The sequence below is a fragment of the Nylanderia fulva genome, unplaced genomic scaffold (genome assembly GCF_048542155.1).
Source record: "Nylanderia fulva isolate GAGA-0341 unplaced genomic scaffold, ASM4854215v1 Scaffold11, whole genome shotgun sequence".
NCBI classification, from domain to species: domain Eukaryota; kingdom Metazoa; phylum Arthropoda; class Insecta; order Hymenoptera; family Formicidae; genus Nylanderia; species Nylanderia fulva.
This window is the reverse complement of record NW_028189302.1, coordinates 4,954,541-4,969,319: the sequence shown is the minus strand read 5'-3', so window position 1 is coordinate 4,969,319 and position 14,779 is coordinate 4,954,541. Positions and strand designations below refer to the sequence as shown.

General features: G+C 36.8%; 2 protein-coding genes across 7 annotated transcripts in view; one reads left to right on the top strand and one right to left on the bottom strand.

Annotated features, from left to right (window-relative positions):
- Positions 1–14,779, bottom strand: part of LOC114936933 (apoptosis-resistant E3 ubiquitin protein ligase 1) — a 74,271-nt gene that overhangs the window by 1,468 nt on the left and 58,024 nt on the right. For 3 of the 6 annotated variants that reach the window (XM_029310283.2, XM_029310282.2, XM_029310287.2), the window contains 13 exons: positions 4,815–4,971; positions 4,117–4,322; positions 3,473–3,672; positions 2,922–3,159; positions 2,397–2,566; positions 2,138–2,318; positions 1,842–2,053; positions 1,473–1,739; positions 1,307–1,382; positions 926–1,215; positions 721–846; positions 349–537; positions 10–272 (listed from right to left, as the gene is read on the bottom strand). In XM_029310283.2, the coding sequence (XP_029166116.1) occupies positions 10–272; positions 349–537; positions 721–846; positions 926–1,215; positions 1,307–1,382; positions 1,473–1,739; positions 1,842–2,053; positions 2,138–2,318; positions 2,397–2,566; positions 2,922–3,159; positions 3,473–3,672; positions 4,117–4,322; positions 4,815–4,971 (2,575 nt within the window). Of the gene's footprint in view, positions 1–9; positions 273–348; positions 538–720; positions 847–925; positions 1,216–1,306; positions 1,383–1,472; positions 1,740–1,841; positions 2,054–2,137; positions 2,319–2,396; positions 2,567–2,921; positions 3,160–3,472; positions 3,673–4,116; positions 4,323–4,814; positions 4,972–8,546; positions 8,792–14,779 lie in introns of all 6 variants that reach the window. The other 3 variants (XM_029310285.2, XM_029310286.2, XM_029310284.2) reach the window with 2 other exon arrangements.
- Positions 5,830–7,630, top strand: LOC114936938 (uncharacterized). The gene is made up of 3 exons (XM_029310297.2): positions 5,830–6,002; positions 6,242–6,732; positions 7,179–7,630. Exons 1-3 carry the CDS (start codon positions 5,891–5,893, stop codon positions 7,527–7,529), a joined length of 954 nt encoding a protein of 317 aa, XP_029166130.2. The 5' UTR covers positions 5,830–5,890; the 3' UTR covers positions 7,530–7,630.

The window sequence follows — 14,779 nt, the reverse complement described above, 5'->3', positions numbered from 1 at the left end:
GAAACGTACCAAGTATGTGCCGTGGGTAAGTTAGCGAACGTTGGTGCAGCCGTGATCTGGAAACGCGGACTCAATTGTTGAAATCCACCGGGTGGCAATTGCGAGCAGCCCGTAGTGAACTGGAGTAACCGCGCCATCTCCTCCTGCGTAAAATTACTCACCGCCGTCCAGAACCAGTCGAGTACTCGAAGAAACTCCGGAGAACTTCCGTTAGCTATGTGATGCGCGCGCAAATCCGCTACGCTATATTCGCCGGTTCCGCATAACAATAACTGCAAAAGAAGATGGAGAGTAGTGTCACCGGATACTTTCGGACAAGACAAATTGTGTCCAGGATATTTTACGTACCTCCAATTCGTTTTCGTCGAATATTCCTAAAAGATTATCGGGAATCAATTCGTTAAGGCCGCGCAAGAAATGATCGACTTCATTGCGAATGGAGCTGGCAAGCCGGTGCTGAGCGAGGGCGTCCAGATAACGAAGCTTTGTATCATTGGTCACTCGGATCTTGCTACCACCAGGAATTAATTCCGCTACCTGCAAAAGTATATAATATTAATGATAAATTTTAATAGTTTAAATCTATTTTCTTTATAAATATATTATTTTTATTTAGGTAGTTTAAAAATATCTTTATTTTTCTTTGCAATAAAAATATAAAAGAAATATTATTATGAATTCTCGAGTATTGAATAAGAGTCGTGAGATAAAAACGTTTACCTTCAACAATTGGCCGTCCTTATCGTATTCCTCTTCAACAAAGTATAATTCCATTTCCTCAACATCGTTTTCAAGAATGTACTTCACCTTACTTAAATACAAATCAGGATCGTCTTGTTCAAAGTACTAGAATGAAAAGAAATACACACTTGTTAATTTATATTTTCTACATTTTTTACAGAAATGAGCTTCCTCTATACTTTACCTTGTAATGTACTCTAAGTCCTATAATTTGCGCTAGGAATGATCTGGTGAATCGCGCTCGCACCAACTGACGGTAGGATCCGCCGAGCGCCGACTCGTAAAGACACTTCCCCACGATACGTCCGGCGAACTCGTAGTGTTTCAATTTAAGATGCGCCGGCCGTTTCGGATTTGGATGCACCAATGCCTGTTGAGATTCTCCAAATGACGCGAACAATCCGTTTCCCGGATCGAACAGCGCGGCACATATCAATTCGAACCATTCGCGTCGAACGCCGCCCCAATCAACGCCTGGTGTACGAGATAATTGAATCTTAGATCTATCGATTTTATCTAAAATTGATCTTTATAAAAATTCCTGAAACTCAAATATTAAACCTACCTTGCTCGCCTTGAAAAGTGATTTCAAAATTTCGGCACCAATCGCTCACGGAAAATCCTTTAGTGGCTTTCATAGACTTTTAACAAGGAAAATGTCAATGTATATTTTTGTGCACGACGCTCTCTTGTGACAAAAGAAAGTTAACATAAGTTATATTTATATTTACCGATTCTAAAAGCTTATCGCGCTGCACTTTCATCGACAGTTTTTCGTGATAATGCTTCTGATGATGCTTGCGGACCTCGTGATAGAAAAAGTCTTGTTTATCGGCGAACGTCTCACTGCCGCCGATGTTTTTCAAAAGAAACAAAGTGAATGTGGCGGCTATTATGTCACGGTACAGAGATATTAACTCAACGGGTGGTTGACATCCGTCGTCTATCGAGAATGGATAATAGCCCTCGTGTTGATTAGTAGAACTTTCAAAATGGAACTACAAAGCAATTAAAAAAATAAGAAATTATACATAAATCCGCGACAGGAAAATTTACGACGTGCATGCACATAATTATTTCTAGTAATACATGTTACATACCTTAGTCGAAGGACATAGTCTAAACGTTACGAGTCTTTTTGGAATGAATTTTAATAGATATTCCTTAATCGTAAGTTGTTTAGGCGAGATAAAGCAGAAGACTTTCTTTGGTTTGGAAAACCTCTCTCCTTGCATGCCCAGCAGCTTCGCGACATAACAAATATCAGGATCCTTGGACGCTACGTTATTGTGCACCATTCTCGCGACAGAACCTAATAACAAAAAAAGAAGCGATTTATATAGCTTTATACTATGTAGCAGGAAAATGTCCGATGTAAATTGTATTTTTTACATACTCTCGAGCACAATGATATCAAAGTCTCCATTATGCAACTGCAATCCCGCTAAACTGACAGTCGCGTGATAACATCCGCCTTTCGGAAAGCTAACTTTCAAACGAATTCTTTGATTTGGAGAATCGTAGTCGAGCTGAATACTACAATCTACCATCGATCCTTTATCTCCTATACTACCGATCTATGGTGGATGGACATTCAAACAATTAGAAAATGATTAAGATTAAGATTTTTTTCGCAATTTAATTTTCTAATTTACCTGAGTAATATTAACATTATAGCCTTCGGTAGGCTGATCCCTGGGCCCAAATATGCACAGATTGTCATATTCGTCGCGTGGTTCTATTGTCATCGAATGCGCTATTCCGGCTGTACAAACGACCGTAGAACTTTGTCGTACAAAGACCGTCTTATTTGGATCTGGAGGGCCTGAATCATATATTTCACGATATAAATATTAGATTTTTGAGTTGATTTATACTTAAAAAGTAATATATTATTTGCTCTGAAATTCTCAATTTCGAATCTTTGTCATAAAACTACAAATCTCTTAATATATTTGAGATTAAATAAAAAAATAAAATTGATTAATTTCTCAAAGAAGATTCTCAATCATATAATTCAAAAAATTTTTTAATATTATATATTTTTTAATTTATATGTGTTATTAAACTGATCGTAAGTTACGTAAAGTATTCTTGCAGTGTTCAGTTTTATATTTTACGATGTATCAGACATATTAGATTTGTATCGATTTTATTTTACATGTATCAAGTATACGCACCGGGAAGAAAATTCTTAAGAAACGGGCTGCCATGAACATGACACGATCCGATAAGTACAGCTATTCGATATTGTCCCGCATGGCGGACAGTAAACTTGACTACTGCAGTATTCGCAGCTAAGGGGTCGGTGCCTCCCAGTTCTATTAACGTAGCCACCCTGCGCGTATCTTCCGTCACCTCCACGATCAAATTATCCTTGTCGCATATCGGATACGGCTGACCGTTGCGCTGATAAAACTGAGCAAATAGATATTCGTGTAATTATACGTGTAATTGATATATTTAACAAAAATATATAATATATAGACAAATCAAAATATTAGTTTTAACTGTTTATCACGCATGATCTGCTACATTAAATTGCAATTTTCAAATACAAATTATTGTATTTAATTGTTTATCAACTTAAAACTCTATAATAGTATACCTTTTTATAATCATTAAGATACTGGTTGTTTTTCTCTTTCTATGAATGTATTTCGGTTTTCTGCGAGGATTATTTCTCCTGAATGTAAATATCCGAGTGCGGCGGCAGTCGCGCTTTACTCACTTTTACAGTAAAAGTCATCGTTTCGCCGACCAGCTGAGGCTCTTCCCACTCGAAATGAACGCGGCAGTTACTCGGCAATAAATATTTTCCTGTGACATACTGCAGAAGAGAATGTTTCGCTTCGGGTGCCAGAGCGGGCTGCGTCATTGCAGCCAGGGTAACCAGCCCTGCCACTGACACGGAAACTACCAGCATCCCGCCTGACGAATATAACAAGTTATTTGTTAGTTGTACACGCTTAATCAATGATCTCTCCTTTCAAACGCGTGTAAAATGTTCAAAGAAAAGAATGAACGAAAAATAAAATATTGAATGCAAAAGCGAACCTTGTTTTAAAGCTTTCTCTTTCAGGGTATGCTGTTTAATTCGTGATATTGAATGATATAATTATACTAATAATTTTATTAGCAATGATTTAATTATTTGTCAATTTATTATTATTATTATTAATTGCTCGGTAATAAAATCGTTATTGTGCTATTTTATAACGCGCAGAGAAATCACAATTTCCACCAAAATTTCCATTCTCAAATTGTCACTATATTGCAGGGAATCCACGAGGCATACGACAATGAATTCTCGTTCCGCAGGAAGGATTTCGTTTCACCGAAATAGAGCGAAAATGGTGCTACATAAACTCGTACCCCATGTCCAAGCGTCCTGATGTTGGCTGTTCTTCACCACGGCACTCCACAGATCCGCTTTTAGAGTTTCTAAATCTTCCTTTGAAGTAGGCAATGTCTGCCTGGCCTGGATCCACCGCGGTAGATCCTTGCCAAGGGCTGCTCGTGCCGCATTGTCCTCCACCCAGTACACATCCTCCAGGGACATCACCTCCATCTGCATCAACCTGACAAAGTACATCTTCAAAGTATACGCTCGACATTTACCTGGCAAGGCATACTTTGTAAGCCTCTTAAAGAAAAACAGTTTATTTTAGCGGATAAGAGAGACAACTAAAAAGATTTTACGGAAGAAAAAGTTTCCTCTAAAGACTCTAAAGTAGCAATAATTAACAGAAATATTGAGAAATTATTTTCCAAAAACTATCGAATACGTTTAATTAATTTGAACGGTGATAATTATATTATTTAGAATGTTCTGCGGTAGTAATAAAATATAGACATGTAAATTTGTTGTATCGATTAAAATTTGTGGTTGTTGAACTCAAGAGTCTAAATAATAATTATCAATCATTCGTAATAAACTAATTAAACTTATTCGCTAATTTTTAAACAAATTCTCAATAGTTTTGTCAATTATTGCTATATATAGTTAATATTATTAAGATTAACGCATTACTAGTTATCCGTTATTTTCTACTTATGCTAATTTGGTTTACCTTTGATAATAATTGTGTAGGCCATGATCCGTCAACCATTGACGTAACACCAGCCTCTGTTGCAGCAGACGCGCGGCGCGCTGCAAACGTTCTTCATCCTGAGCCGGAAGCTCGGGAAGCGCGTCGACCTCACCGCAACTCGCAAGGGTCGAGATGCCTTAAGAAAAGCAAAATGATAATCCATTATTCTCTCGGCACATGCATCCGATTAATCTTTAAGACGAAAAAACGAGACGGTTCGAACATCAGAAAATACATTTCAAATATCTCTGAATTCGCAAAGATACATAATCTTGAATCTTTTTTTCAAACGAAATAAAAAGATATCTTTTTGTAAGACATTTTATATTTTATAGTTTTCGTCATGTCCATGTCATTCATATCTACGATGACCATTCATCCTTTATTTTAGAGAACAGTCCTCCATTTCAAGTAGCTGTCCTTTAGATTCATTTTTCCAAAACTCAATTTTGTCCTTTATTTTTTTATTTACGTTTTAATATCTATAATGTTGTAATATTATAGCATCAGAATTTGCACGAAAACAACGGAATCTATTTACGAAACCAACCACTTTTGTTTCAACGAATCAGTTTCAAACTATGAATACATAAACTGATAGTCACAGAATTATTTTGTTTGCTCATCGATCTCCACTTTGATTCCAAACTGATTTATGGAAATTTGTTGAAATAAAGTCCTAAAATTTTCAAATTTCTTCTTTCTTTTCTCTCAAAAAATATGGTCGCCGTATTCGTATCATTTTCACAAATCTTATGTGAAATATAAATAAATAGGTTTTATTACAACTTATGATCCATTTCTTCTTTGTTCTTTTTCCGAAATTTTTTATAGTATCCTGTTAGATAATAAAACGTATCCTCAATTAATGCCACTTCCGTAATCAGTGCGACACACGAACGCAGCATCCGAGATAATCGTGTACCGATAGCGCGGTATCATCGACAGAAGGGAAAGGGAAACGTCAACTGCGATAATTCGCAGTTACTTCACTTCTTTCGCATCCGTTTTCGGTGGAATAGTGTCAGTCGTAAAAACCGATCAGACCGAGTAAAATGCATCGCGTGCGTCTCGAGATGTGCCGTATCTCGCTTCTAGTTCTTGCCTGCATCTCTGCGTTTACGGACGTCGCAATCGCGTTATGTACCACCAGTAAATACGACAATGGTGAGGCAACATGACATTTGATGAGAATAACGCTCTATATATATTCTATTCCACGTAAAAATTCTCTCTCTCTCTCTTCTATTTTATAATTTAATTCTATGCGCACCAAATTACGCTGAACCTTCGTTCATTTTATTTTCGCTTTTTACGATCTGCATAAAATATGAAGCGGCAAGAATTGTCGCGGTTAACTGATCCCATTTACTATTATTAAAACTATTATTGAATTATCCATATAGGACTTCACGAACGTGTGATATGCTTCAATCTGACGAATAATTTAAGTGCCGCTATAAATTACGGCGGGCCGATCGTAGGGGACATGATGATTTTTCAATCGCGGATAGAATATATTTCCGATCGATCGTTCCTGAGATACGCTAAGAGCTTAGTGTCTCTGAATATGCGCGACTGCGGTATCAGAGAAATTTCCGGCCACGCCTTCGACAGTATGACGTACATGGCGAAGCTCAGCCTGTCGTATAATAACATAACGTCGGTGAAGGATCAGTGGTTCGTCGATCTAATATCTTTGAAGCAATTGGATCTCTCGTACAATCGCATCGCGTCTATCGAGTACGCGGTCTTCGAAAAATTGCGGGGCCTCAAACGACTCGACGTTAGGGAGAACCTTTTGACGTGTCTGGAACCGGCCCAACTCGTACCCATGACAGGCATCGAAAAGTTTCGCTTTTCCGGAAATCCTTTGACCTTCCAGTGCCGCGGCAAGGTGAGCGTTACACTTTTTCCGTCAAAAGAAAAAAAAACACGATCGTTCAAGTATTATAGCGAAATAAGCGCGTTGACATTTTGCAATTTGCTTCAAAACTTGGATGGAATATATTTGGCGTAATATAATGTTGGGAGAAAAAAAGGAATATGCAGATAATTTCGATCTATCGTTGCTCGCGTGCAAACATATATCCATACTGTAAAAAAATATGTAATGTATTACATATGTAATATGTAAAAATATGTAATATATCACATATGTAATATGTAAAAATATGTAATATATATTACAGATGTAATACGTAAAAATATGTAATACCTATATTACATATTTTTTTACACGAAACGCTGACATACAGATATCATGTTATCAACGATAGAGTTCGTGGTAACGAAGAAAATCGGTGCTGGTGATTTTCGAATCTAATCTCTCCTATGTTACAGTTGACGTTGTGGTTAAAAGATCTGGGGATAAATTACCAAACTGAGGAACGCGTAGAGGAAAACTGGTTGGACAGTATATTGTGGCTCTGTGCCGCGTACGACGGCAAAGTGGCCGATTCCGAAGTCTTGATGAAGGAATGCGTTATTCTGAATCTATTCAATCAACTTCGCACTGGCCTAACCACGGCAGAATCCTATCCCTTATCCGTTCCGCAGGAATGTATATACGTGAGAAACGAGCTCACGAAATGCGTCGCTGCAGATCGAAGACTTGGCAGGGAAGTTACTACTAACGGACACGTTGTTAGAAAATTATTACGACAGTTGAGGGAATCAAAATCAACCGTATAATGAGCGCAGCAGACACAAATTTAAAAATAAAAATAATATATTGCTATCAAATTAATTCTTTAGATGCTAATATTTTCAATAAACATCATTTTTAATGTCAATTTTATATATCACTTTTATGTATCATTTTATAACTTTTCATGTCAGTTTTATATATCATTAACAAAATATTTCGCTGTTTGAAAAATGATAGACATTCTTTATCTTGGAGAGATTTATTGGTTTTTGCCAACATATTCATCATAATTCATCACATACTAATCTGCTTTGTGAAAATATTGAAGATAAAATAAATATTCTTTTTTTTTCTGAAAGCTTTACTCTAGATAAGCATATTATTTTAAAATAGATATTTTTTTAAGGAAAATGTGTGCGTTATTTTTCAACGTCTATCTTTCGTAACAATCAGCCATTAAAGATTCAAGTGTGCATATGTTTATTCTTCGAGGGATTATTTTAAAAAATTGTCTCAATTATAATACATAGAGAGAATTTTCTCTGATTAATATTTACCACAATAAAAAAATGAATATATACCGCAATAAGGTATAAAATATGTTGGATTAATTTTACTATGTACATATTAATATATCTATTATGGTAAATATTAATGAAACTCTTATAAAATTCTTCCGATAATTGCTAGGGTAAATTCTAAGAAAATTCTCGGCAAACACGAATACCTACACTGAAAAAAAAGTTTGTTATCTCGACTAAAAAGCTTTCACTTAAATATTATTTTGTTAATTGAACAAATTCAAGTCAATAAGTTAAGAAATCTTTTTTCAGCGAAGATTAATTTCTATAGATCCGAGGATGTAATTTCAGAGAAGACTAATTCGCTGCAGCATCTATTCGCGCGCAGATATGAGATATGCGATATTTATAGCGTACATATATGTCAGTGCGAATTACGCAATATTATACGCGGGTATCAAATACGGTCATTCAGGCCCCGGTATGACCTCTCTCTCGAGATTCGCATCAGACATTCGTCCTCGCAGAGCAGTTACTCACCGGAGGATGCGCTCCCGCTGGGCCGCAACGACATTCCGATGGATGATATCTCGCCGAGGAAATCTTTGTTTTCGCGTTGTCCATTTCGGCGGCCCGGATTTTTGTCTGGCATAATTCCTCACACACTCTCTTTCTCTCTCTTTCTCTACTCTATCGAGGCTCTCGCTTTCGTCTCTCTTGGCGTCTCGTCGTCGCGTTAGCTTTTGCTCACCGTTGTCGCCCCGACGTTGTCGATTCCCGCATCTCTTCGAAAGATTTACGTGTTCTTTAAGATCTCACTTCGTGTGGGTACTCGGAAAAGAGGGTTGGTGCAGCGATAAAGTTGCAGGGTGTCTCTGGGATGCGCGCGGCTAAAACGCTCGATCTTACTTTACACGGAATAACCGGAATTGCGCGATGCCGAGCGACAGTTGAACGATGATTCGGAGACACTGAGGAACGAGCGCGTGTTAGATAACGGGAATCAGGTCATTAAGATGACCGGTGTCCCCGAGAATCACGAACGTTACGCGATTCAACCCTCGAGGACACACTTGTAAGTTGAATTTGACCGAAGGACGAAAAGAATGTTGGCTTAGTAAATTATTGTGTGCGGTGTAAATTAGAAATGTAATTGTGTATACATTAATATTGATCTTGCTGCGAAATTCTAAAGTGCAATATTAAAAAAGAAGGACGACGCAAACTCAAGTACGCATCCGAGAATTAGACGGCGCGAACAAGCGTCATTAATTATTTCAATTATGTACGCGCTCGTCCCTTGTACGACGTATAAAGTACGGAAATTTTATCGCGAGAACGTGTACAAAGATGCAGCGTGCATTTCTGCGAAACAAGAAAAAAAGGGGGAGATCGGAGAGCTTAATCTACGTCGGTGAAGACAAAGGGCGTTTATGCTTTTGCCGAGAATTAATTCAACGATGGAAAACATTAATCACCCTTTCGCGCTGAACAATGGCTACATCTCCCCTTCCAGTCCTGGTATGCTTGCGAACGAAAGAATGGACGGGGCAAAGCGCAATTAATTTCAATTATTCGTGGCAATTCGCGGATGCAGGTGAAAGCAAATAGAGGTGCGTAGGCTGCGATCGAGACAAAGCCAATGAAGTGGAGGATGGATGAACATTAATCAGCAATTTATAAATCGATAACTTGAGCCGAGATTGATTTTACATACACGTACACGCGAAAAGGAGAGAGAAAAAGATCAGGGTATCTAGTAAAATTTGAAAATAAAATTTTTTCCAATAGTTTAATAAAGATGTACAAGAAACTTGATTTTCTTTATCAAGTCCATAATTGTTAATGAAAATTATTTATATGCATTACCAATAAATAACTTACACGTAACACATATTTTTGGACTCCTAAATAAAAATATATTGTATTATTTACAAAGTAAGATGAAATACTTTTTACTCGAATAGTCTCAACCGCTCGTTTAGCTGAATGTTTAGAAGCAACGAAAAAGAAAACCACAAGGATCTATGAAAAATTGAAGCACATTTCCAGGATTTTTAAAGAACAAACAAAATTCCAAAACATTTCAAGGACTTGAAGGATTTCAGACTAGACACCCTGAAGAAAAATGCAGATAAATTTGTACGAAATTAATTTGAATCGCGAGTCTCTCAAGTTGAAGTAGGACAACAATTTGATTGCTCTTACAGTGGTAAATTACATTGGACATGATATTATACTGGGTGACACCGTGTTAAATAGAGACGCATATATTCGCGAAGAGGGATTAAACATTAGCGCCCTAGTTATAGCATAATCTGCCTAAAAGCACGTATAATTCACGCCATATCCCGGGTTTTTAATTAAGGGCTCATCGTAATGCCGCGAAATAGCCGGATTCATCGAGCAAGAATAATCGACGGAATAACAGCCGAGAGAGAAAGAGCGACTGTCCGAACTCGACGAAAATTTAAATCCTTAAAGTTTCATCGTTTAATTTAGAAAGTCGACACTGCGTGCCGTGTAAAAGTTTCATCACGAAACACCCGAGCTGTTTCTACAGATCCGTCGCTTCAAACTTCACAAGCCTGTACGTACAACACGGTACGATTGAAAATTGTAAATTTTATTCGATCCAGCGTAATCACAATTCAAACTGGATCAAAGTACAGATAAAAGCCGGAAGAAACTAAAATACGAATTTTATTACACGCAACGCATTAATAATTTCACACAATCTGCCATTATTTTATATACAAATGGGCTGGGTACTGGAATGTATTCGATAGATATCGAATACGCGAGAAGCCTCCAAGAATCGAAGGAAGAAGATATTTGAATGAAATTTATTCATAACGAAATTAATTGCCTGGCCAGATCTCGTATTAAATGCAAACGCATACAACACATTGACCTAATAAACATGACGGCGCGATATTAAACGTCGCGATAGCACGAGGACAACCCAATTCAATCACGATGCAGTGATACATTAGTATAAATTAAGCGAATTTTCGAAAAGGGGTCGAGAGTCCATTCGAGGTCAAGCGAGATATCCCGCATCTTTCTCATCTCGTTTACCGTAGAAAATTTATCAACGCTAGTTGCAGAAGTAGCCGCAAAAAAATTGTATAATTGCATAAATAAATAAAAAAAAAACATACAAAACACAAGATGATACATGTATACACATACAAACACGCGCGCATAGAGACGCATAATATTTTTCTCGAGTCCTCTTCAGGGCTGAATCCAACTTCTGAACGTTTATCATTCCCATATTTAATACACATTTTATCGATTCTGACAAGATGATGGATGCTTTATGATAATGTATGGCGATACGTATTTTCCGTATGAAAAATAGGGTTTTATCGATTTCCGATATTCGTACAATACGATCCGATGTATGCGTTTAATCATACATCAAAGGTATACCTATCAGATACGTTCTGATGGCTGCAGATGATATTAATAGGACATTATACGTGCTGGACATTTAATTGCTACCAAACCGATAGTCAAGATTAATCAAACGTGAGGGGAAAAACGTGTAACACATCGGCCTTTCGCGTAATTAGAATTCCTAGGGGAGAAGTGTAATCAGAAATGTAATTTCATAGAGTCTGTGACTTGTAAAAGCGATACAAAGCTCTCAATCTGGCCGTTATTAGGAATAAATTCATTTTTATTTCCGCGAAACACTTTTACCAAGCATTCACAATACGTGTACGATTGTAATCGCAATGACATATTAAATGTTTTGTTAAGTCGTAATGTTCGTGAATACATGTGAAATCCTTTTGTTTCCTCGAGGCAACGAAAATTTCGAATTATTCAGCGTCTAAGTAATTTTCCCTCGTAAAACTCTAGCAGGGGCTATAAAAGTAGTCCGATAGTATCGGCTATAAAACTGAACATTTTATATTCCTTACGAGGAATATGATCGGACGATTTCGCGCGATTCATCGGTATTTTTCTCTTAAACAACGTGATATTTCAAACTAATCCTTGCTCGCGATAAACTGCCGGCTTCTATCTATTCTAATTCATAATCCGATAGAAGATAATCTCAAGACTGTGTAATCCGCAGATCCGCGTCGTTGAAAGGCTTTGGTCGTGAATATAAAAGAATACAAAGAGAATCGCATGTGCTATCATTAAAAGATCCCAATATTCGATGGTTTCCGATAAGCTGTCAAAGTTCAGAGAAATGCATGATAAAAGTAGATGATGAAATCAGACCGAAAAAGAGAGGAAAATATGTCAGAAAATTGCAGATTCGCGAGACTCTCGCTAAAGCGACTACTACTTTTCGATCGACGAGAGAGAGAAGATATCTCTCTTGTATTTTTCTGCGACGGAGCGTGAAAATAACTTCCGCGCTGGAACAAAGGGAGAAGCAACTCTTGACCTTTTCGAACGGATATCCTTCCGACGTTAGGTAGGTAGGTAGGTAGGTAGGTCGCGTACTTTGCGCTAACGATCCTTTCGCGGGTGCGAGAAAGAGAGAGAGAGAGAGAGAGACGGAGCAGAGGAAAACCGGGGCGCGCCATATACACGTATGTGTGTCACATATTGCTCTCATGGTTATGCATGAGAGGCCCGAGAGTTTCCGTGTGTGCACCAAGATAGGACAGCAGATCGATCGATCGCGCGTTTTCCGCGCTCCAAACTCTTGTCCATCACGCGCGATCGCGACCGCCCGATTACGAGGAGAAGCGTCGTTTTCTTGCCTCCGACATCGACGATGAGAGAGAAAAATATATATATATATATATATATATATATATATATATAAACTTGGCAAAATTGATTTCGACGTAACTAGCAATTTTATTCAATACTTTCACGACGTTTCGACCATTTGGTTCTGGTCCTTATCAAGTAAGAATTCCATCAATTAAAATAAGATTAACGCAACATAAAACCGATCTTATTTAAAATTAATAGTTAAAAGAGGAACATCCCCCATCGCTATGATGTTTTGTCAACGACGTATCTTTTAACTATTAATTTTAAATAAGATCGGTTTTATGTTGCGTTAATCTCATTTTAATTGATAGAATTCTCACTTGATAAGGACCAGAACCAAATGGTCGAAACGTCGTGAAAGTATTGAATAAAATTGCTAGTTACGTCGAAATTAATTTTGCCAAGTTTATTTTCACCACTAGCGTCCAATATTAATTTTAATTGATCATATATATATATATATATATATATATATATATATTATTCACACTTCCGGGCATTTAATTTCCCCGACATCATTAAATAAATTTATTCAATTTCGGCAATGCGCGAGTAACTTCTTCAATGTCCAGCAGATTCAATGAAAAAAATTCCCTGACTTTTTCAGATTTTCCAAGACCAGAAATGTATTTTTTTCAAATATATTATTTGCATATATCCATATGATAAATCAATTAAATGTTAAATCATGAAATCCTTGAGATACAATCTGCATCATGTACGATAATCGAAACAAACCTGTCACTATAAACTATTTAAATAATCACCTTTTTTATTTATATTAGGTATATCAAATTTTTTAGTTTTGTCTCTATCAAACACATTGAAATAAAATAACACGACGATGAAAATATAAATTAATGAATACGCTGTAAATGAATCGATTTTGAACAACACAGAAAATTAGCGTGCTGGGAATCAAGAAAAAGTTTATAAAAAAATTCAAATTATTGAGACAAATGTAGAATAATGTGAACAAATCCAGATAAATAGTAAAATTTCCTGATAACGCCCGATTTTCCAGATTTCCTGACCGCTAGACACCCTGAACATATATATTCTTCACACTTCCGGTTATTTAATTTCCCCGACATCGTTAAATAAATTTATTCAATTTCGGCGATGCAGGAGTAACTACTTCTTCTCTCCTCGTGAAGAGTGCTCTCTGTTGACATCGCTCTTTATTTTACACACTTTTTTTATATACACGGGGCAATGCACCGTGTATATAAAATGTAATAAAGTAATAAATTTTCCGTCTCACAGCCCCTCCCTGAATCATAAAATTAAAAAAGCGTCGAGTGTATACATTTATAACGTTATATATACATATATATATATATATACATATATATATATTACCTGGGTGCGCCCGAGAGTACACAGACTCTTTCCATCTCTTTCATTAATATTTATATCACTCTAGTAAGAGCGTGATGAACAAGAAAAATAGCTTACACGTCACAGTTTTATTTCGCGCCGAGCGTTCACGCAATTCTCGTCTCGGTATTTGATGTTTAGCGCTTAATAAATAATCGTTATTTTCACGATAAACGGAGATAAACGCGTTTGTTATATTTTCCCGGGACTCGATCTGTCTCGCGAAGAATCCTCGCGAGCTCGGAAAATCGCTGCATTTTGTATATTCAGCGTTGGATAAAATGCAAAAGATTCGCGAGACAATTTAGGGTTTAGCGAAGGTTTTTCTCATTACCACAGGTTTCTTTTTAATTGCGATTAATTTTTACAAAATTATGGCCTTCTTTCTATTTTCCAAAAAAATTAAAAAAAGAAATTTGGATAAATCTGATCATGAGCACCCCATAAATAATCGTCTTTCGTCTACCTTGCAAATAAAAATGAAAAATGATCCAAAAAATTATTTAAAAATGATAAACGTGGGTGCATCTAGGGGTGCATATTTCTTGTTTATATTTAATATTTTTTTGCATGGTGGACAATCGAATGCCATATTAATTTTGTAAAAAAATTTGCACTTTGGGGTGCCAATTTCGCAG